The following is a 21847-nucleotide window of genomic DNA, read 5'->3' as shown; positions in this document are numbered from 1 at the left end:
GCCCCCAGAACTTGGGGAAGGAGAAGCGAGGGCTGGGTGGCCTTCCTGCAGTGATCCCTAGACCTCCTCTGAGGCTTGAGGTTCTCCAATTAACGTGACCCACAGGCCTAACATCTTACAGAGCAGACCATGTCGTGAACTCCCAGGAGCTGGTGGGTAGCGGGGGAGAAGGGAGGGCCCCTCTGCAGATGAGGGGATCCAGGCTATACATTGGGGTCTGTGGCTGGAAGCAGCTCAGACCTCACTCCCAGTTCCGAGGCTGCTTACAACCCATATTCCAGCCTCGCAGCGGAGGCAACAACACAGCATCCCCCAGAAAAACAAAACAGGAAGAAGAACTTGCTCCATTTTAAAACTGGCCTACCCAATTCGTCCTCAACTCTCTGGCTGGCTTTCTGTGCCTTGAAATCCATAAACAGGCCCTACTTTCTGATCCCATCTTCCTCCCCGGCAAGAAGTCCCTCTCCTCTCTGGCCTCTGTCTGTCCCCAACCACTACCTAACGGAATTCCCTTGCTGCCCGTCTGCTGGCATCCCTCCTCCCCCACCAGCCCCCAGCCCATTCCCGCCTGGACCCTCCACACCTGGGCACCTCCTGTCCCAGCTCTCAACTTGCCTCAGTTGTAAAGGAGGGCAGTAAGAACTTTCATTCCTCCTGTCCCTCCCACTGGGTTGCTCAGCATATCAGAAAATACTTTATAAGAAGTCTGACGATGTTATTCACATGTGCTGGTGGTGTCTATGCCATCCCACTGTGCTTCATACACACAGTAGTGTCCTCACTGGATTCTGTCTCCTATTGCCTCTCGCCTCCAGGACGCTGGTCAGAAAACCCCCTTGAGGTGAGAGACTGGGAGAGACACTAAAAAGAACTCTAACTCAATGACTGAATTGCTTGAATGTGAAATCCAACTTCTCATTCAAAGCAAAAGCAAAGCTGCCAAACGCCGGGCCATCCTTCCTTCAAGAAAGGAAGGATTTCCAACTAACCCTTTCAACCAAATCCAATGTGGCCTCTTAACTAAAATCCCTCTACTCTACAGAAGGGCCTTCTCGGATTATTTTCCTTCAAAAAAACATAATTTACACATCGAGTGTCTTTACTTTCCAAACCATTCAAAATTAGGAAAAGGGGGAGAAACACGTCTGTTTCTCTTTGAAACTGTCAAAATTAGCATTCAGTAATTAAAAATCACACCCTTTCTCTTAATAACCTAACCAGCATGATACAATCAGGTTGTGCCAACTCTTTAATCCAATTGACTAATTACAGATTTTAATTTAGTCAGTTACTGAACAACTGTTGACAATTTGTTTTCATTAGGGACAGAACAGAATAAATATTTAGGCTTCTAGTCACAGAGACTCCTGCGATCAGCTCTCCACCGTGACCCCAACTTCGGAGTGAGCTCTGGCTCCAACAGCACCCTGAAACTCAGGTAAGCGCGTGGCTGGAAGCCACTTCTCGGCTCCACCCTGCGCCCGCACAAATCCTCCCCCGAGTCGCCCCTCTTAAGGCAAAATCCTGAAGTGCGAGCAGCGGCCTCGATCCCCAAAGTACAGGCAATTCCCAGATTCACACACGTCACTCAAGAAGGGGCAAACACTTAAACGCTGTGAAGAAAAATAAATTCAACGCTACATGTCACTGGCTTTTAAGCAACAAAATAAGTTAACAGTCAAAATAGGTTTATCTGCATTCATATCACTGGGAAGCAAACTGTCACTAACATCTTTTTTTTTTTTTTTTTTTTAAAGACACACATTTACGGGTTTCTACAGAAATGATACAATTCTTTCTAAGAACATTTTTTTTCCCCAAGGTTCCTCATCTCTCAAAGTCATCTTAAAGTTTATTAAAATAACGGTGTGGCTCAAAGACTAGGAATGGGGCCCTGGGTTCAAATCGGGCTCCGTTATTTAATGACTTCATAACCAAGGCTAATGACTTCACTTCTTGGAGCCTCAAGTTTACTCATCCAAGGAGTGGGATAAAAACAGCCCCTGCCTTGTAGAGTTACAGGACTAGACGGGATGCCCATGCACGGCGCCTAGCCCAGGGTAAGTGTGCAATAAAGGCTGGTCCCTGCTACATCAGAAATCGCTTCTGTATCCCTCCCTGTCCCCATGCTACAAATGGGGAAACTGAGGCCCAGAAAGAAGACAATGGCCAGTCAAAGGTTACAGCTAATAAGTGGGGAAGCTTGGTTGAGAAGAACGATTTCTGGACTCACAGTCCAGTGTTCCATCTCCTCCACTGGATGCCAGCTCAGAACAGCAGGGAACATGGTACCTGAGTGTAGGGATGGGGCCTCTGGAGCATCCTCCAGAGGTGGGAGCTCTCCACCCAGGAGCTTACACCTGTGGTGTCCATTTTCCAACCCACATTTTCCCTCACAGGGAAGCCTTGCCTGCACTTTGGTAGATGACCTAAGAGCAAACTCTGACCTCTGACCCTCCTGACTCTCAGGGGAGAACGTGAGGGCCTTTCTTCCACCAGAGCCCAACTCTGGCCATTCTAGAACACAGCTAGAAGGAGCCACCTACACTGCTAGGTAGGTGGGGGGAAGCACAGACGTTAAGTCAGAGGTTCCCAGCCTGAGGACTCCAACCAGGTCCCTCAAAAACTTCAGGGACTCTGGAGTCGGGCTGATATTTTTTTTTTAATTCAACACCAAAATCGGGTCTACCTCAACTGAAATAAACCCCAAATTCCCAATTTTTTCTGGGCTGATGAAATGCTCTAATCAGCAACTATATAGCTCTTGTTTTTCCTACATCTTCAGTAAAATTAATGGTAACAATGTATATAATCTATTTGTAAATGAAATATTTTCAAGCATGGAGTCCACATGGGGTGGTAGGGGATTAATAAAAGGGAGCCTTACAAGTGAAGAGATGGGGAAACTCTTCCTTAAGGTATATGATGAGCCTGAAGCAAAATATCTCCTTCCTGGGTGAGGTCACTGAAAACCAGCCCAGCCCCTCTGCCTCTGGGAAGCACAGCACTGATAAGGAACCACACGACCCACAGACAGGGCTTCAGGTCATCTGCCCCCTTGGGACCACTCCCACCTAGTCCTGCCACCTAGACCCACCAGGGCTGGGCAGTGGGTCACCAATTACTTAAGCAGCAAAGATGCCAAATCTGGTATTAACTCTTTAGGGAAACAGCATGGTATAGCAGTGCAGAGCACTTTAGTTTAAGTACACCTTCAACATTCCTGAATCCCTCTAGTGCCTCAGTTCCCTTTTCTACAAAATAGGAATAAAAACAGAACTTAGGGACTTCCCTGGCGGTCCAGTGGTTAGGACTCCGTGCTTCCACTACAGGGGACACAGGTTCGATCCCTGGTCGGGGAACTAAAATCCCTCATGCCACACAGCACGGCCAAAAACAATAATAATAATAATTAAAAGAAAAAAAAAAAAAAAAACAGAACTTGACCCACGGGGCTGCTTTGAGGACAACATGAGATAAAACCCAAAGCACTTAGAAAGGTGCCTGACATACAGTTAGCACTCAATCATTGTTCGTTGTTATCAATTCTTCCTTCACCGAACGGGAAGAATGTCCTGTCCCCTACCCAGCCTGAATAGGGTGAGAATTGAATAAGAACACTTTAAAAAAAAATAAAAACTTGGCACATAGTAAGTGCTCAATAAACACCAGTCTCCTTCGCTAGAGAGTCATCATTATTAAAGCACGACGCTGTAGTTTAGTAACTCATTCCTCACCAGGAAACCACCACCCCAACTCCCAGCGGCTCACTCCCCCTGGAAGATCTTCGCTCCCTCAAATCGGGTGTGGCCACAGGCAAACACGGTGATCTGTACCTGCTCTTTTCCCTTCCAGTTCCCTTTGACAAAGATGCTGCTAGCAAAATAATGCCGAAGAAAGTATGTGGCGACAGCCCACTAGATTTAAGTTCATTTTCCGTAGCTTGGGGTCAGAATCGACTGAAGCACTCCAGTGATCAGGTTTTCTGCGATGCCCTGTGCTGCGCGTTAGCCCGCTGACAGAAACTCACTGCGGTATTTAAAGTGGCAGCCATCACGACTAACTCAAATTGTATTGGCTTCCCCGATGCTGAAATGCTCTGCTGAAACCATCAATTGGCCAATTCGGAGATAACACGGTGGCTGAAATTCCCTGTCATGCTGTAAAATCCCCTTTTGAAGTGGCTCCGCAGCCCGGAGACCCGCAGGGAAACCTGCGCCCAGAGCTGTGGCCAGAACCGCTCGTGTAACACCAGTGGGCACTGCCAAGAGGAAGGGCCTCCAGAGAGAGGATAACATTTTCTCCTGGAAGCCTTCTAAAAGACAGAACAGAGCGGCCGCGTGCACACGCCCGGCACCAGGCCTGCCCACTGGGCTGTCTGCCCCCTCAGCACTGGCCACACGGCCAAAGCCACGGGAAGCCCATGACATCTCCCAAAGAAAGCTGCAAACTCCTACCGAATGGCACAGAGGCAGACCCAGGTGCCAACCTCCCAGGTGCAGGTTTTCTAAAGTCAGTGGCTGCCACGGATATCAGGGGCCCATCCAGTCACAGATTTGTTACCACTCTACCCCAAGCCTCAGTTTCCCCCTCTGTAAATTGAGAGGCTCTTTCTTGATATACGTTCTATGATTTGATGATTTGTTCACATTTGAAATAGACCACAGTTTACAAACCATTCTTATCTGCTCTCACCTGGCTTCAAAAAAAAAGCTTGAGAGGCAACAAAAAAAAAAAAAAAAAAAACCAAGCCTTGTTTCGCATCATTTGTTATCACAGATAAACCAAGTCTCAGAGAGGCCAAATGACTTACCCAAGGCCACCTGAAAGAAACAGAACCTGAACCCCGGTTATCCAAGTCCAAATCCTCTGTGCTGTCCATGACACTGCCTTAGTCCCATCACCAACCAGCACAGGGCCACGCATGCAGCAGGCTCACAGGAATAACTGCCCACCAGCCGACTGCTATCCTGGGCCAGTGTGCAAAGCCACACTCTGTCCATCCCAAGAACTCGCAAAGCTGCAGCCAGCATCCCGGGCAGGGGGAGGGCTGCCACCCCAGAGCCTGCTCTCTCAAACAGCCTTTTGTGACTGGGAGAGAAGGATCAGAGGAAAGCCTCAGACGGGGGCCCCAGGGAGCAGCTGTGCTTCCTAAGGTCAGAGGACTGTAAAACAGAAGTGAAATGTCAGGCGCTTCACCCAAACACACAAAGAGCGGGGGACACAAAGCCCGCCTCCGAGCTGTGCAAACAGCTGTCACCAGGAGGGGACAGGGAATTTGGAAGGCTGGGCCAACCTGGGTCAGACAGGATGTCCTGAGACCTATTCTCAAGATTCTTGCTGTGACCAGAGCCTGAGCCCTGCAGATGTTCAGACAACAACCACCACAAGGGGCTGGAGACCACCACCACCCACCCCCCCCCGCCGCCACCTCAACTGCAGACAGGCAGAGGGAGCTGCCACCCAGCAGAAACAAGCGACGGACTTCAAGTGGGAGCCACTGCTTATTCAGCACTCAGCAAGCAACTGCTGGGCACCTCTCACAGGCTCCATGAACTAAGAATATGGCAGCAGCAAACACCAAAGGCAAAGGTCCCCAGGAACCACCAGGCGCCACCCTGGAAGCACGGCAGGGAATCAATTCTCCCAAGAACCCTCAGAGGTGGGAATGACTCCCTCCTTATTACCCATCAGGAAACTGAGGTCAGCAATCGCTTGCCACTTGGCCAAAGTCACACAGTCTATAAGAACCAAGATTCAACTTCAGCCTTTTCTGGGTAAGCGGCTTTCAAAGTTTAGACTGAGACCCGCAACAAGGCAAATTTTACATTGAAAACCCAGGGCACATGTTTGCTCATAGGCACCCATAAATTGCTGAAAACAGAAGTTTCCCGAAACAATGCTTATGTTTACTCTTTGCAACACAGAATTTCTTTTTTTGTTCTGTTTTGTTTTGATTTTTTTGGTTGCGCTGCTCTGCTCGGCATGCAGGATCTTAGTTCCCTGACCAGGGATCGAACCCACGCCCCCTGCAGTGGAAGTGCGGAGTCTTAACCACTGGACCGCCAGGGAAGCCCCAGAGTTTCTTTTTTTTTGTAATTGCCAGTTCGTGACCCACTAAGTTGATTTCACAAAGCACTAACGGGTCACAACTCACAGTTACCATTCACCACTTGTCCATCTCCATTAAAACGCATATTTAACATACTTGATCCCTGGGCAGGGATCAAACCCTTCTCGCTTTTCAAGGCCCAGAGCCTAGCTCACCACCCTCAGGATTTACTCGAAACTCTGCAACAGGCCCGAGGAGCAGGGGCAGCAGAAAGGGGGTGGAGATAAGGGCTCCTGCCCTCAGGAGCTTTCAATCTAGAAGAGGGAAAGGAAGAGATACAACGTTGACCCCCATCACTCTACTTCCAGGCAGCAAAGAGCAAATGAGTAAAAGTCACAGAGTTCCCAGGGGGAAGACAGAAGAAAAGGTGGGTGTTCCCCTGGGGGCGGCCCTGGCAGGCCTGGTAGAGGCAGCCACATTCCAGGTTGGCATGTGCTCTACAGCAGGGCTGGAGCAAAAAACCCATCTCAAGTACCAAGGAGAAACACCAGGGACGGGTCAGAGGGGCCTGGGGAAGTTCCAGATTCCCAGAGCAAGGGAAACGGCTACAAGAGGAGGGAACTGACAATGACTGAACACCACAGGCCGGCGCTGGCCAGGAGCGTCCACGCGTCAGCACTTCATCCTCACGAGCAGCGGGGCTGGTTTGGAGGCTGCATGTGTGAACCCCACCCCCAGTCACTCGCGGCTGCTTGAAGAAGGTGGATTCAAACCCAGGGGTCCAGAGTGCTAATCAACCAACAGGTGGGTCACGTATCCCAGGAGCACACCTCTCACACCAGCATCGTTCTGCTGCTGCCCCCCCTTTTGGCCATCAGAAAGCCAGGACTCATACCAGGCCTGAAATGAGATAATAAGAATGAGAGCACAGGGGGTTCCCTGGTGGTCTACTGGTTAGGATTCGGTGCTCTCACTGACGTGGCCCAGGTTCAATCCCTGGTCAGGGAACCGAGATCCTGCAAGCTGCGTGGCATGGCCAAAATTTAAAAAAAAAACAAAAAACAATAGCACACGTTTATGACACTTATGCTGTACCAGACACAATATGTATTGTGTGTGTGCGTGTTTAATGTGTGTGTGCGTGCATAAACTCATTCAATCCTTGTAACAACCTCATGAGGCAGGTATACTTTATTAACCCCATTTTCCACCTGAGGAAACTGAAGCACAGAGAGGTTAATTAAGGTGCCCAAGTTCACACAGCTTGTAAGTGCAGCAAGACAGCATAAGGCAAAGGAAAGAGTTATGGAATCTGATACGGTTTACAGGTTTGAGTCCTACTGATGACTTCAGGTGGGGCATCTTTCCCCTCTGGGCCTCAGGGTACCTCCTTGTAAGACGTGGCCTCCAATTCTACCACCTGCAACCCTGCTACTACACACACTACATTAAATACCCTTCCCGGCCACCACACGGGAATGGGGCTGTTTACCTACTCCCACCACCAGTCGTGGTGCTCTGCATCCTGGTCTCTCCAAAGAGAAGGCTTTTTAAGCACACGCAGCACATCCTGGGCGGCATCTGTCTCCTCCAGTGGACACGGAGCAGAGCGGGCACTCAGTAATTGGACTGAATCAATACCTCAAAACTTGGCAGTGTCTTCTGCTCCTGGTCTGGGGACCAGCTGACCAAGGCCTCGGGCACCCAGAAACAGCTTCCTGTGGACGTGCGATGGCTGACACACCCCTTCCTCACCTTCTCCTTAAGGGCCCTTTTAGGGACTCCTCACTCAATCCAAAGGTCAAGTGAGGCCCGCGGCCGACCAGGGCAACGTATGTACCAAAGAGGACAAAGACAAGACCCCAGCTGCGGGGCTTTTGAGGCTGGTCATCCCTGCAAACATTGACACAGCACTGCCCTGCACAGGTAACCTTCCCTGGACAGTTTTCCATGCCTTTCTCACAGTTACCCCCACAGTGGGCTGAGCAAGTACGACCCTTGTGCCCACCTTACAGTCAAGAGAACGGACCTTGAAAAGTGGCAACCCCCGCAGCTGACAAGGGGTGTGAAGCCGAAATTTGCATCTAGGTTTCTGCACGTGCCAAGCTGCAAGCTCTTCCCATTCAGCCATGCGGAAGCCACACATGGGAGTGGGACAGGACCACTCTGTCCGACACAGATAAGGGGCACAGACGTCTCAGGGGAGCATTTATCAGTGCCAGCCTATGCCAGGACCGCCTGCTCTGACCCTGGCAGGGGTCTGGGGGGTGGGGAGACAAGACACTGGTATTTGGGAGAGGACTCCATGACACATCAGAGGAGCCCAGGCACCGGAGGGCATCATCGGGAAATTAATGTATCCAGTTCCCTAGGGTCAACTTGCTCTTCCAGAAAAACATGCTGTTATCGCCATCATATTAAAAGGTTCTGGGGAAAACTTTGGGGATATAAAAAGAGAGGAAACAAACTCACCAAGCACTGGCCACAGAGAGACAACCATTTTACATATATAATCCAACTTAACCCTCACAACAAACCCATAAAGGATTCACCATTTCCCCATTTTACAGATGGGAAAACCAAGGCTCCAAAAGTCCACCCTTCCAGGAAATGACAGAGCAGGAACTGGAACTCAGGGGTGCATTCCAGCCACCAGTCAGAACCCAAACCCTTCAAAACCCAGAGGATTCAGGGCCCAAGGGGGGGAAAAAAAGCATAACATGGGAGAGAAACATTCCTAAAACTCATCTTGCCAAGGCTACAAAAAACCCCATTACCCTGGCGAATCAAAAACAAACAATCATTATTGTCTATTTTCTGTAAGCTCCCAGCAACATGTATTAAAGAAGTTTATGTGAATCGTCTAATGCACTTGTGCCGTGGTCAGAATTATTACCAAGCTAAAAAAGATTAATTTTTCTAAATACTCTAAACCCCAGACACTATTATAAAGGCTACAGCTAGTGTAACATTTCTGTTATCTTGGCTGACAGGCCCTCAAGCACACACACCTCCCCTCCACCGCTCCCTCTTAAGCTCACACACACACACTCACCCACAGAGGCGGGAAGGTCAAGAGAAGGGGCGAGGAGGCTCTGGCCCGAGGTCCCCGCTACAGAAGCAGCTTGCCTTGGAAAATCGAGCTGGGTGTCTCCCAGCTCCCTCAGAGCGGAGAATGGCACACAGCTAACTCTTGGTCCAAGTCTGCAAAGGCTTAGCTAACAAAGATGGCATTATGCACAGACTGGAGCGCACGGCTGATCCTGGAGTTCAAATGAAGTGACCACTGCCAAAAACTTTGTTTGGGTCCCCCCTGCTCCCCCCGCCCCACCTCCCGTCTTGAAATAAAGGGCAAGGATTTGCAATTTGGGGTCTTGCCGCCACTTGAAACCCATTAAGATGGCCACACTGCCCGGGTTCTGGCAAAAAAGCAATTCCAGTTACTCATTTAGTGTTTAATTAGCTACCGATAGAGGAGGCTGGCAGCCTCTGGGGTTAAGAGGAGCTGCAGCAAACAGGGTGGAAGCCCGAAGAAAGGCCACAACACACAGTCTGAGCTCCAATGAGGGGGGTTGGGGGGGGAGAAACAACCGTGTGTATGTTTTGTTTTTATAATCTGCCACACAAGGGTGCCAAGGGTCAGAGCCAAAGGCAACGCCGTGAACTTGCCAGGACCTCTGGGCAGATAGCTAGGCCGGCTTATCGCGGGGGAGAGCACACCCCCAGCTCCTTTGAGCCCAGCTGCGGCCTTCTCCTCCCGCTCCTGCCCACGCTGCCACCCTCTCACACCCCTGCCTCCAAAGGGTTCTGGCAGGCGGGGACGCTCCCTGCCTGGCAGGAACCTTAGCTCGGCACATCCAAGGAGAGCCCTCTCAAATATCACTTTGCTATTTCAAACCCACCAAGGACGCTGGACCCCTGCCACAGAGCCACAAATACCTCAGCTCCCATCCACGCCCAGGACTCTGGGGCGCTTTCCGACTTTAACCAACCCTCCTGGAGACACAGGCTCACAGCTGGGAGTGGAGGGGGGTCAGCTGAGTCCTGCTGGGGGGAGCACAGGGGTAAGAGAGCCAGCCCCACTGAGGCTGACCTGAAAGGGACCGCAGGTCTTCAGAGCAAGGAAACTGAGGCCCACGACTCGCCAAGGTCATGGGACTCCACATCCACTTGGCACCCCACATTCTTCACTGGGGATCACAGAGGGGACAGCAGCCATGAACCTCCTGAAATCATGTACAAAGTCTCCCCAGTGGGGATACATGCGTTTTCTGGAAGGAAAGGCCATAGATTTTACCACATTTTCCCTGCCAAAAGAGCCACCGCACCATAACAAACCCCCTTCTCAGAGGCCAGGTCCCACCTCTGCCAGTGACTCTGCAATTCACCTCTCAGGGGTTTCAGTTTAATTCTCTGCTAAATTTATTTCTTCAGTGACTATACATGGGCACACTTTGGGTCAAATGATAATATCTTCCCTCTGTTTTGCAAGAATTCTGTATCAAATGAGGGTTGTCAAAACCTCAGAGGTAGAATTTGGAAGAGTGGGGGTCTAGTCCCAGCTCTGCCACCTCCTGGCTACATGCCCTCAGACAAGCCATCTAAACTCGAGAACTCAGTTTCCTCATCTGTAAAATGGGGGTGAGATTAAATAATAAAACCCGACCAACAGGCAGCTGTGAAGCCAAACCACAACCATGTACTGAAAAAGTGTTTTGAAAAGTACAGCAATGTGAGGGTCACTGCTCTCCAGCACCTTCAACTCAGAAGCACTGAGCTAGTAGGCGGGACTGTCCACTCCACAAAAGGCCAGGACCAGACAGACGTTGGCATCTAAGAGAACCCAAGGGACCCAAGGGCTTCACCAGAGAACCTCTGCTCTGGCCGGAGGGGAACAGCAAGGAAACCACAGGCAGGGTCCCTGCGAGCCTCCTCCTATGGCCTCCGGGCTCTTCTGACTTCAGGTAAACCAATTTCTCAGAAAAGTACATTCTGGGTACCAAACCCTGCATCGCTCTTCATTACGTGTGGTCCACATCAGGGTGCTCCAGCTTATACACAATGAGCCAAGCAAACTGAAGTTTCCAGGTGTGTGGAGGAAAATAGACTGTGACTCAAATAAAAACTCACCAATTCAAAGAAAATTTAAACCCCCTCTCCGCTGAGTCACCTGGTTCATTCCCGGCCCTGTAGCCTGGCTTGGACTGACCCACCACCAGAAAGGGGAGACCACTTGCCAGGAACACAAATTCATTTCTCTAGGAGAGCTGAGACCAGGATCTTCCCGGATGAGGACCTTCCCAGCCCCACAGGAGTCCCTCCTCACCCATGCCCCACACACACTCACTACTCACTACCCACTGAGGCCCAGGCGGGTATACCTGAGCTGCACGGACAAACCATGAGAATCTTTGAATCTCCTTGATTGAAAACAGAAGGCCAGTTACCACATGCTCTTATTTACACTCCACTTTATCTTCGAAAAAGGAATTAAGGTAACTAGTCAACCCACATTAAAATCACCTGGCTCAAGATGACCCAGCAAAAACGAGTCACTAAAAGAACATCTTCCAATATTCTACTGGCTATCCAAATTACCAAAATGCCCAAAAATGAGTATTTTTTCTTACCCATAGTTCCTTAACACCTTCATTCATTTAGCATGCGTGCCTACTATGTGCAAGGTATTGTGGGAGCTACAGAAATGAATAGCTCTTAGACGAATGGTCTCTGGCATGGAAAAAATGAATAAGCTGTGGTTAGAAAGACAAACCTGAACGAGAAGTTAGCAGGAATAGGTGCAAACGGGTGACATTTGCCATGGACCTGTGCGGCCAAGTCTTGGCAGTGTTAGGAACACAGATTCTGGAGTCAGTTATGACCTGAGTTTGGATCCTAATTCTTACAGCTATGATAACCTCTCTGTGCCTCAGTTTCTTCATCTGCCAGGGCCGCTGGCAGCTTGAAATGAGAGCCTGAACCTAGAGTGCCCAGCACAGGGGCCCAGCACATGGAAAGCCACCAACAAAGGCTTTGTACAGGTGGTTTGTATAGACGCTGAGATGAAGGAGTGATCAGAGTATACAGCAAACTATCACCAAAGTCCTCCACAAAGCAGCTGAAAAGTGGACAGGATGTGACGGATAAGAGAGGCATTCACCCCAGACAAAAGGAAGGGAATCCAAAAAGAGGCTTCAGCAATAACTCTAGCAAGAAAGATGAGGGTGAACAAGATAGTAGCCATGAGAATGGAGAGAACACATGAAAATTTGAGGAGGACAAAGAGAAAAGAGGGTTCCTTTTCTTCATTTTCTTAAATATTTTTTCATTTTCCCATTGCTTCTCCTTCACCCCTGCAACTCAATACCCACCCCCCTTAACTCCTTCACAATAGAGACGTTCCCTCCCCATCCCCATTCATCACTCCATCCCTCCTTTCACATGACCTGACTCTCAGGCCACATGACACCAAGTGGATCCCAAACCAGGAGAAAGGGTTTTGATCCCAAGATCTGTGAATCCTGGGCCTCAGTCACTGTGACTTCAGCTCTTGGTAGCTTCTTCTAAATGTCTACACCAACCTCAGCAATCTCTACACAATTCTGCTGCCCTTCCTCAGCAAATTACTGAAAGAAAACCCATGCAAACTTTCACTACCACCATACTGTTCCAAGATGGCGGACCAAACCACAAATTGCCAAAGAGAGTCTCACGTTATGTACTAGAGAGCCAAACTTAGTTACAAATTATTAACTTCTCTGAAAGTTAGCACAGACATCCTATATCAAGAGAGTGACTGGAAATAGGCACGTCCCCCGCCCCACTCTAAAATGAAACCATTTGCATAGCTGTCAAATACAGGCCACACAGGAATTGGCTGTCCACAGGTTAAAACACACACACACGATTTTTACTAGGTAGAAAAGTCAAATTCACCAACTATTTTTATACGGCTAATGTAACTCTTAGCCTCTACCCCAGGAAACCCTGTGATCATCACGACCGATTTTCCCAGAAGAACCACATCACAAGTGAACCAGCCCTCTCACCTTTTACTACTAAAAGTTCACCAGGTCATAAGTACCATTCAGCAGCTTCTCTTTTTCAACCCTGGAGAGGGCACAAGAACTGGTCAATTTCCTCAGCATTCCACTCCAAGGGTATTAACCTTACAGTCATAGCAAAATTTCATTGCACTGAATATTCTCAAAACCAGGGAGCCCCCAGGGGAGTCTCTAAGTCCTCATATTACAAGGAAAAATTTTCACCAGAAAGATACTTGTGGCATGGGATCTGACCACTTGTGAAACTCAACCAAATGGGTTCTGGTCTTCCAGGCCAGTTTCAAACTGCATGCAGGGGATGCAGATGGCCTGGCCAAGTGGGTGGGCTCTGATGACATTCAAAAAACCAACTTCCATGCCCTAGAGCTTTGGGACCATTTCTTCCCACCTCATGCAGAAGTGCAAAATCCAATAAATCACCTCTTAAGTGCACATGTGTATGCACACATACAGGCACACACACACACACTTAACCTTCTACAAGACCAACAGGAAGCAAAGGAGGCTGGGAAGATCTTCAGACACTTCCCCTTCCATCCCCCCCCAGAAGATCCTAACCTGTTTCATCTGATCATACGTCTGACTCCACCCCAACTGGAGTCCAATTTTTTTTTTTAAGGGGACCTTGGTGGGATATGGACATGTGGCAGACATCTCTCTTACAAGCATTTCATTAATCTTAAGAAACTCACCCAGGGAGAATAAATGATAGAGTAGAAAGCACTACAATGTGATGAAACTATCTTCACAAGAACATTTTCAACACAGGTTTATGGATCAGCCAAGGACCTCAAAGTACACACTGTCTTAATGGACACAACACAAGCACCCCCCCATAAACACACACACACGCACCCCCCTCCAAAAACATAATTTGGAAGATCGCTCCCTGGAAAGTAACCTAAGAATCTATTTCACCAAATTCTCACTCAAACACGCCTTCTACTCCAAAACAGAAGTTTCATATTTACTTTTTATTTTTCTTGGTTGTGGTCAACTTCTTCATAAACCAGCACCAAAGAGGCTCAGCCCCACCATCCTCCCAGGTGACCGCCCAATCAGAACATAAACCCCACATGGTTGAGCCCTGCAAAACGCCATTTAATTCTCCAGATAGGTATCTCCACTCTTTTGCATAATTATAACATTATGAAATACCATTCACCAAGTTAGACCGCTGCTGGAGGAGAGTACGGGGCGAGGGCAGCAGGGAGGTGGGCAGGACAAAAAGAAAGGCAAGGAGAAAACAAAGACCACTGCCAGTCGGCTGTGTATTTGCTTTTGGTACTAAAGAAGTTCGAGTTATCCAACCCTGCAATTATCGCCAGGATTAAAAATTTGTTACTCACGTAATCATGAAAGGCTTTTGCTTCACTTGAATGTTCACAAGTGTCTCGCCTTTCAGGAGCTGCACAGTAAAGGTCCCAAAATACGCTGCAAGTTGAAAAATAAAATAAGATCAGGTTACTAATTATTACTTGTGTGCCCAACAGCAAGTGTACAATGCACGATGCTAACAGCACCACGTCTCCCCAAGGCTCAATCCCACCTTCCCAGCCTTCATTGGGCATACTCAGCGTAACAACAAAATGGACCCAACCTCTTCTGACAGCCTGACATTTGCACTAAGAGTAATAGCTCTCATCCATCAGACACCTACTATGTGCTGGATGCCTCAGGCCCATGACAATGCCTGTAACTACCACAGCGCTGTAAGGTAGGTGATTTTATCCCTGTGTTATACATGGGGCAACTGAAGCTCAAGCAGGTTAGTGTAACCCACCCACTGATGCCCAGATGGGACAGACAGGAATCTGGATGAGAATCCATGCCTGTCTCATCTGTGCTCCTGTTACCACCTCCCACCTCCACCCAAAATGGCTGCATTTCATAAAAAGGTTAAATTGTCAAAGTCAGGACTATGACTCATATGCACAGCAAACTGGGTGACTCTGGCAATAAAGGGAATCTACAGGTTCTTAATCCCAGAGCCCACACCCCCATCTCCTGCCAGCTCACCCGACTCTCAACCAGGCCCTCGCCCAAGGTAATATAGAAACCATTCCTCCCCTGCCCACCAAAAAACATATATCAATTAGCCAAAGGTTATGTTATGGATAACCAAGTATCTCGTTCTTTCACGTTGAAACAGAGCCCTCCTCAGACAACCACCTGCCCAGCAAAAGGAGGAGGGCAGATTTCCCTGCCTAACCCCCCTCCATGATTCTTGTACGGTCACCCCAACACTTTGCATTATGTGAAAACAGACATACAAATCCTCTGTCAACCAGTAAAACCCTATACAAACACAGGGTAGTCACTGGTATCAACAAGGGGCCTTAGAAACCCTCTCCAGGTCGGGAGCCCAAGGCCCAGGGATAGGAACCCGCTTGAAGGGTAAAATGTGCACCAGAGCGGAAGTCTATGACTACCAGACCAGTGCTCCTGTCACCATCACAAACAGCCAGCACAGAAGAAACCATCTCAACTGCCAGCTCTGCCAGTCACCAGACAAGCACCTCACTCCAGGTGCGTGAAGAACGCAGCCTGGCCCTCTTCAGATCAGCTCCACCACTTCCTGCCACCCCAAAAGCCACGGTCGGTGTCAAATCACAGAGCCACCACTGCCTGAGCCCAGCATGACACGCTCTTAGTTCCCGGAGCTGAGATAAGGCTGGAGAAGTTGCGGGGGATTAAGGCTAGAACAGGATAATCGGGGACTTCTGCTGACTGCAGAGGGAGGCTCAAGAACATTTCTTTCTGTGCTCTGAGGCTGCACACATCTGACTAACTTCCTCCACACACTAAAAATTTCTAACACTACAAACTCCCCAGTCCCTTCTGAGTAACTTTTACTCAAGAGCCTAAATTTCTGCAAAATCCACGATGGACAGACCTGCCAGCTCCAACCCCACACTCCTCTCCAAAAACCGCCCCAGAAAACCTACCACCCACTCCTACAGACAGAATCCTTACACCACACCGAATGCCTCCAACTCCGCAGTTCCGAGGTTGGCAAAAGCAATTAAAACCTCATTTTCTCCGTGCAAGTTAGAGCAGACACTTCATCCCCATGCATTTCAAAGACACTTGAAACAGTTACCCCAGCGAGCTGGCGGTCAGGTAAACGCACTAAGATCCCAAGACAGGGCACTCCGTTTTCCTGAACTTCACCAAAATATCAAAAGCCACTCTGCTCTCTTTTCCTTTTGAAAAGGATGTCAAAGACTCCACCAATTGGTCTCACAAAACACCCAAGTCTTACACTCACAGCAACTGCTTCCCGCTGACCCTAAGCCTCCCTCCTGCGGGCTGCAAACCGGGAGCAGACCGGCGGTGGTCCCACCCGGACAGGGCCCAGGGGCCTGGGAGAGGGTCACGGACAAGAGAAGAGCCCCCATCTACCAACTACAGGCACTCTGCCAGATTCTCAGTAAAACGAAACTTGGTGGTTTTAGGGATACTTAGAGTGGTGGTGGTGGTGGTGGGGCGGGGGGGAATAGAAGGTCCAGTCAGTCTAAATCAGTATCTTTAAAGGAAGTGGCAGCCCCTTCTTGCTCTTTCTCAGGGTGCCTGGAAAAGGTCCCCATGGATTTCTCTCTCAAGGTTTTGAGCTCACAGAAGAAAAAGGAAGGGGCAGGCCAGTTGTAAAACAGACCTGGTACCCCTCCATCCGCCCCACCCCCACTCCCTCTAATTAAAGCAACGTGCAGAATTGACAAAAACCCATGCAGGTTTTTTTTTCAAGCCCATGCCTAGTGCCTCAGAGTGAGATGTAAAAGTAAAGAGTTTCTATCCAAACACCAGGCACGATTACTAGGGTTCTCAACAGTGGGCAAAGAGGAGGCAGAAACTTAGGCACCGACCTCGTATGCCCTTTTCCTCCTTCGCCAGTCCTGAGGGCCCCGTGGCACCCTGTTCTATGCAACGCTGGAGACTAAAGCGTGGAGGGACCCGCTCCAGACCTCCCATCTTTGTTCACTTGGAGCCGGGGGCTCAGAACAAAACAAACACACACACAAAACTATCACACAAACTTACCACCACCACGAGTGCAAAAACCCAGGCGGTTCTCCCAACGTGATGTTTTTTTCCCATCGAATCTAGAAAGGAGAGAGCAGAGACAGCTTAGAGGAGCAGAGAGAAGGGGTGGGCTAGGGGCTTCCCAGAGCCAAAAGGCTGTGAAGACCAACTAACAATAAATGCCAAAAGGTGATAAAAATTCAAAATGGTGGCCACAGTGGCTGCTCCAGAAAACAAAGGCTTTAAGAATAGTGAGGAGGAGGAGTGTCAAGAAATTGGATGATGGGGGGAGTTCCACTCACCTCCGACAAGAAGGTCTGTGCAGATTTCTGTGCTCCTACGTGCAGTAAATATTCGTAGACGTATAAAGCTAACCTGGAAAGTGGGTAGCGGGCAGAGAGAGAGAGAGGGAAGGCGTCAGACCACACCGGGTGCAAGCTCCTGGACCTTGCCAGTCGGCCTCCAAGACTGTCCTCCAACCCTGTCCGTGCTGTCCCATTGTGGCCCCGACCAGAGGTGAGCAGCTAGCTCGGTCCTGCCTAGGGCCACGGGTGCCAGCAGTTAGGAGGTGGGTATCAGGAAACGCGTTTACTTCAAGCCGCGGGGGCTGGAGAACAGCCCCCGAACTTGAACTTCCAAGTACTGTCGGGACCAAACCCACCTAGGTCTCTCAAACTCGCAAGTCACCCGACCCCCGAGCCTCGCTCCTTTTCCCGATCCACTCCTTGCCACCAACCCACCCTCTCCCCACGTTTGAGGGTCCGGGGAGACTCAGTCCTGGACTCTGGGGTGCTCCGCGAGCTCTGGAGAGGGCAGCAAAGCGCCGCCCTCACCACCTCCCCCCAAAACAACTGTCCCCCAAGCCTAGGGCCAAGCCGGCGCCGCCGTCCCTGCCCAGCCCGGCGCCCCGGAGGGCGCGGGGCCGGCGGCGAGGCCAAGGGCAGGGAAGGGAGAGCGCTCCCGGCCGAACAAAGCCCCCGGCACGCACTCCTCACGCCGCGGGCGGACAAAAGGAGCCTTCGGGGCTGCAGAAGCCACGCGCCCCCTGCCCGCGCCCGGTGGGCAAAGTGCCGTCACCGCGGCGAGCGCCCCGGCTGGAGCGAGCGCCCAGGCTCGCTCGCGGGACCTCGTCCACCCCTCACCGCGGGCCCCCGCGCCCGGCACGCCCCAAGGCCACCAAGTGCCCCCTCCCCCGGCGGCGCCCCCAGACGCCCCAACCTCCGCCGGCTCCCAACAATGGGCTCTCCCACGCCGCCTGCCGCGGCCTCGGGAAGGGGCCAAGCAGGCGGCGCCGGGGCCCGGGGCTCAGCAGCCCCCACCCGCCCACCTGCCTCCCACCACCCGCCCGCAGCCCGGCAGCGGCGCGGCCGCCACTTGGAAAATAGGGCTTACTTTTCCCGAGCCTGCCCGTCCGAGGGCACCGCCGAGCCTTTGCCTTTGGCAAACATGGTTTGCAGAGAAGAGGGCGCCGAGCCTCGCCGCCGCCGCCGCCGCCGCCGCTACCGCTCCGGCTGCTCCTGAGCTGCCCCCTCGCTCCCGGCCCCCTCCCCGGCGTTCGCTCGCTCACTCGCTCGCGCTCTCCTCGCCGCGCTCCCCTCCCTCCCCCCCAGGCGCTGGCTCCGCGCTCTTTCCAGCTGTCAAAGCGTCAGCCCCGGCCGCGGCCCCATCGCCCTGGAACTCCTCCCGCGCCGGCTCGGCCTGGGGTGCCGGTGCCGCCGCCGCCGCCGCTCTCCCGCCGGCCCGGCTGCCCACTGGCTCGCTCGCGCGCCCGCCCGGCTCCGCCTGCGCCTCCCTCAGCGCCTCCGGCACCGCCGCCGCCGCCGCCGCCGCCGCCGCCGCCGCTGCCGCTGGTCTACTTGGAGCTCAACCGAACGTGGCTACCCGGGCGAGGGAGCAAGGCGGGCGTCAACGTCCCGCGATTGATAGGCGCCTCGGCCAATCGGCGCGCGGGGGCGGGGCCGGGGCGGCCCGGGAGGGACGCCCTGTCAGCGCCCGACCGCGGCAGTCCCCGCTGCGGCCGCCACTGAGGAGCCGCTATCCCTGCTCTTGCGGGCCAACTGTGGTGGTGGTGGGGGGGGGGGGGTGTCCGGGGGCGCGATCCTCTGTTTTCTCTAGACGTGGGGAGGGGACACGAATCGGGACAGGGGAGCTCTAGTCCCCCGGCCCCTGCGAGAAGTGGTTCCGACGGGCGCTCTCCACGGCGTGGACCGCTGGGGAGCGGGGGGGGTGCTGCGGCGTAGTCGGAGGGGAGGGGGCGCGGACCCCTGAGCGGAGCACCGCTGGCTCCCCCCCGCCACGTCCTTTTCCCTTATCTGCCCCTCACCTCCCCCAGCCTCAGCCCTGCGCCAGCCCAGCTCTTATCTCCCCCTCCCCCTCGCCTGCCCTCCCCTTGGGCTCCGACCTCGGCCCCCTCCCCAGACTCCCACTCGTCCCCCGCCTTGGCCGCCCCGCCCCCGGTCCTCCCTCTCGCCCAGTCTGGCTTCGGAGCGCCGGGCCCGGGGCTCCACGCTGAGAACTGGGCGGCTCGAGCCGGCGCCGAAGCGCGAGGCTGCTCCTTTACTAGATCATTAAAATACTTTGGAAAACCCCAAAGTGGAGTCGCGCGAAAATGGCCCTTGGACTGCTTTGGGGAGCCTGGGGGAAGGGACTGAGGACTTTGGCTAAGAGAACGGAGAGTGATTGCTCCCAAATTTCCAAGGTCTGCCCGCCCTAGCAAGTTAGCCCCTCGGCTTCTCCACGAGAGATGGTGCCATTCCGGGGTAGGGGGGCGTCACCTGGGCGCCCCGCTACGCGGAATGCGCGCCAGAGAAATCTGCAAACTTCAAATTAATGGAGCTAAATTGGGGAGCGGGGGACTAGAGTCAGGAGTGGGGGGAGGGGAAGCTTCCATTGTCAGTGACCCAGGTGTACAATGGGAAATTGGGGGGGGGGGGCTGGCAGAGTGACCCAGCTATTTGCTGCTGACTCCTTTCTGCCCACGGCGAGAACCCGAGGACACGCTGAGTGTCCCTCATTAGAGACTCTTTAAGACGAGAAACCAGCCAAAGGAGAAGACTCCCCCATTTTCAGACTGTTTTTAGAGCGCGGTTCTCTTTAAATGTGATAAAACACTGTCGGCACTGTCTCTTTAAAAGAGTCAAGCAGAAAAAGCTGTGTAAGCGCTGATTGGCTGCCTGTTTGGATACATCTTTAGGGGAGCCTTGAAACTGTTAGCCTAGGTTGATTTTTTTTTTTTTTTAACAGCGCTGTTCCAATAAACAAGTAACGCCCCTCCCCCTAACATGCCTCGCACCAAACAATTAAAGGATAGGTCAGTGTCCTGGGGAAACACGTTTCAAGTAGGAAAACTCAGAACTAGATTCAACAAAATCAAGTATAATTCACTACCATTAAAGTTTGCTTATTTTGATTTGTCGAAGAGAGAAAAAGGGGCTTTAAAAAGAAATGCCCCGCAGCAAACAGATCTGCAATGGTTCAGGAAGGAGACTCTGCGTGCATTTTTGGAATAATGTTCTGCTCAGTGTAGCAGCCTCCCTAAATTAGAATACAGCCAGGCCCTACCGACGCTTCTGGACGCACTGTGTTCTCTGTTGGGACCTAGCGCTGGAAGGGGAAGGTTGCAGAAAAAGGAAAACAGTGAACCCTAGTCTCTGGTTGTCTGTGCTAGCTCCCAGTTTAAAGGTTGTTTTGTGAATGAGAGAAGCATGGAGGTTGGGAGGGAGTTGAAATACAATGATAGGGGAGAGAAGGAAATAATTACAGTTATTTTTTTCCCCCAGGCGGTTTAATTTAATAGGGCTAACTTAAGGTACCTTAGAGCCCACACTAATTAAATCGGCCTGCTCATACCCTTCCCCTGGACTTCTATTTTTGATGGGCTAGGAATGGCCAGGAATGGCTTGTCAACAGACTGACTCACAAGAAGCCTGACTCATCTTGGGTCTGCAAGGTCCACAAATTATGAGTGTCATGAGTGTGGGTTAGGTCCCAGCTAAAGGAAAACACTGCCCTTCTCTGGCCCTACTGCATCACAGTCTCTACCAACTTGGCCATGCTGTGTCAGAGTTAGGGCTGCAGCACAGGTATATCTGTTTGTGCATCATTTTCCTCATCTGTCAAATGGGAAGGGGGATCTTTAATATCTCTTGAGAGTCTGATGTTCTATGTTGCTAAGATTTCCTTTCTATAGTTTTCTTTCCCCACACCCCACCCTGAAAAAAGGACGAGCACCTCCTTTCAGATCAGGTGTGGCATGCATTTGGGGAACCTGTGCCAGGCTCTCTGTCCTTGTGGTCTTCCCTTTGCTGGGGCTTGACACAGAATGTTGGTAGGTTCATGGTGGACCAAAAAGAGATAGTGGGAGGGCCCAGGCAGAGCGAGAAGGGAGGGTGCCATAACCTCCCAGCCTGCTGGAGAGAGGGGAGCTGATGGGTTCCCAGGAAGTAGGACCACTGAGCAGCCCCAACTAGGTGTGCAGTTGCTAGCACAATGATCCAAAATGCAGTCAGATCAGCAGCAAACACCCTACCCCAGAATGGCACTTTCTCTGGAGAAGCTGAGGGACTAACTTGATAGGTGGGCAGACCTGGGAAATTAGGGCGCAGTCGCTCTCTCTTCGCTTACCCCAAGTCCCCCATCCATTCCCCCAGGCTATCTTTCCCCACTGGATCCCCCAATCCCCACCTTCCCCACCCTCCCCCACACATCT

General features: G+C 51.7%; 1 protein-coding gene across 15 annotated transcripts in view; it reads right to left on the bottom strand.

Annotated features, from left to right (window-relative positions):
* SSBP3 (single stranded DNA binding protein 3) overlaps positions 1-18725 on the bottom strand; it is a 163859-nt gene extending 145134 nt beyond the window's left edge. For 12 of the 15 annotated variants that reach the window (XM_082358382.1, XM_082358390.1, XM_082358389.1 and 9 more), the window contains exons 1-4: positions 18532-18725; positions 17442-17514; positions 17158-17219; positions 14466-14550 (exon numbers count right to left, since the gene is read on the bottom strand). In XM_082358382.1, the coding sequence (XP_082214508.1) occupies positions 14466-14550; positions 17158-17219; positions 17442-17514; positions 18532-18587 (276 nt within the window). In that variant the 5' untranslated portion in view covers positions 18588-18725. Of the gene's footprint in view, positions 1-14465; positions 14551-17157; positions 17220-17441; positions 17515-18531 lie in introns of those variants that run through there. The other 3 variants (XM_082358386.1, XM_082358388.1, XM_082358387.1) reach the window with 3 other exon arrangements.
* Positions 18726-21847: the final 3122 nt, after the last annotated feature.

Source organism: Balaenoptera borealis, assembly GCF_965194805.1.
Source record: "Balaenoptera borealis genome assembly, chromosome: 1".
Classification (NCBI taxonomy): Eukaryota; Metazoa; Chordata; class Mammalia; order Artiodactyla; family Balaenopteridae; genus Balaenoptera; species Balaenoptera borealis.
This window is presented reverse-complemented; position numbering and strand designations above follow the sequence as displayed.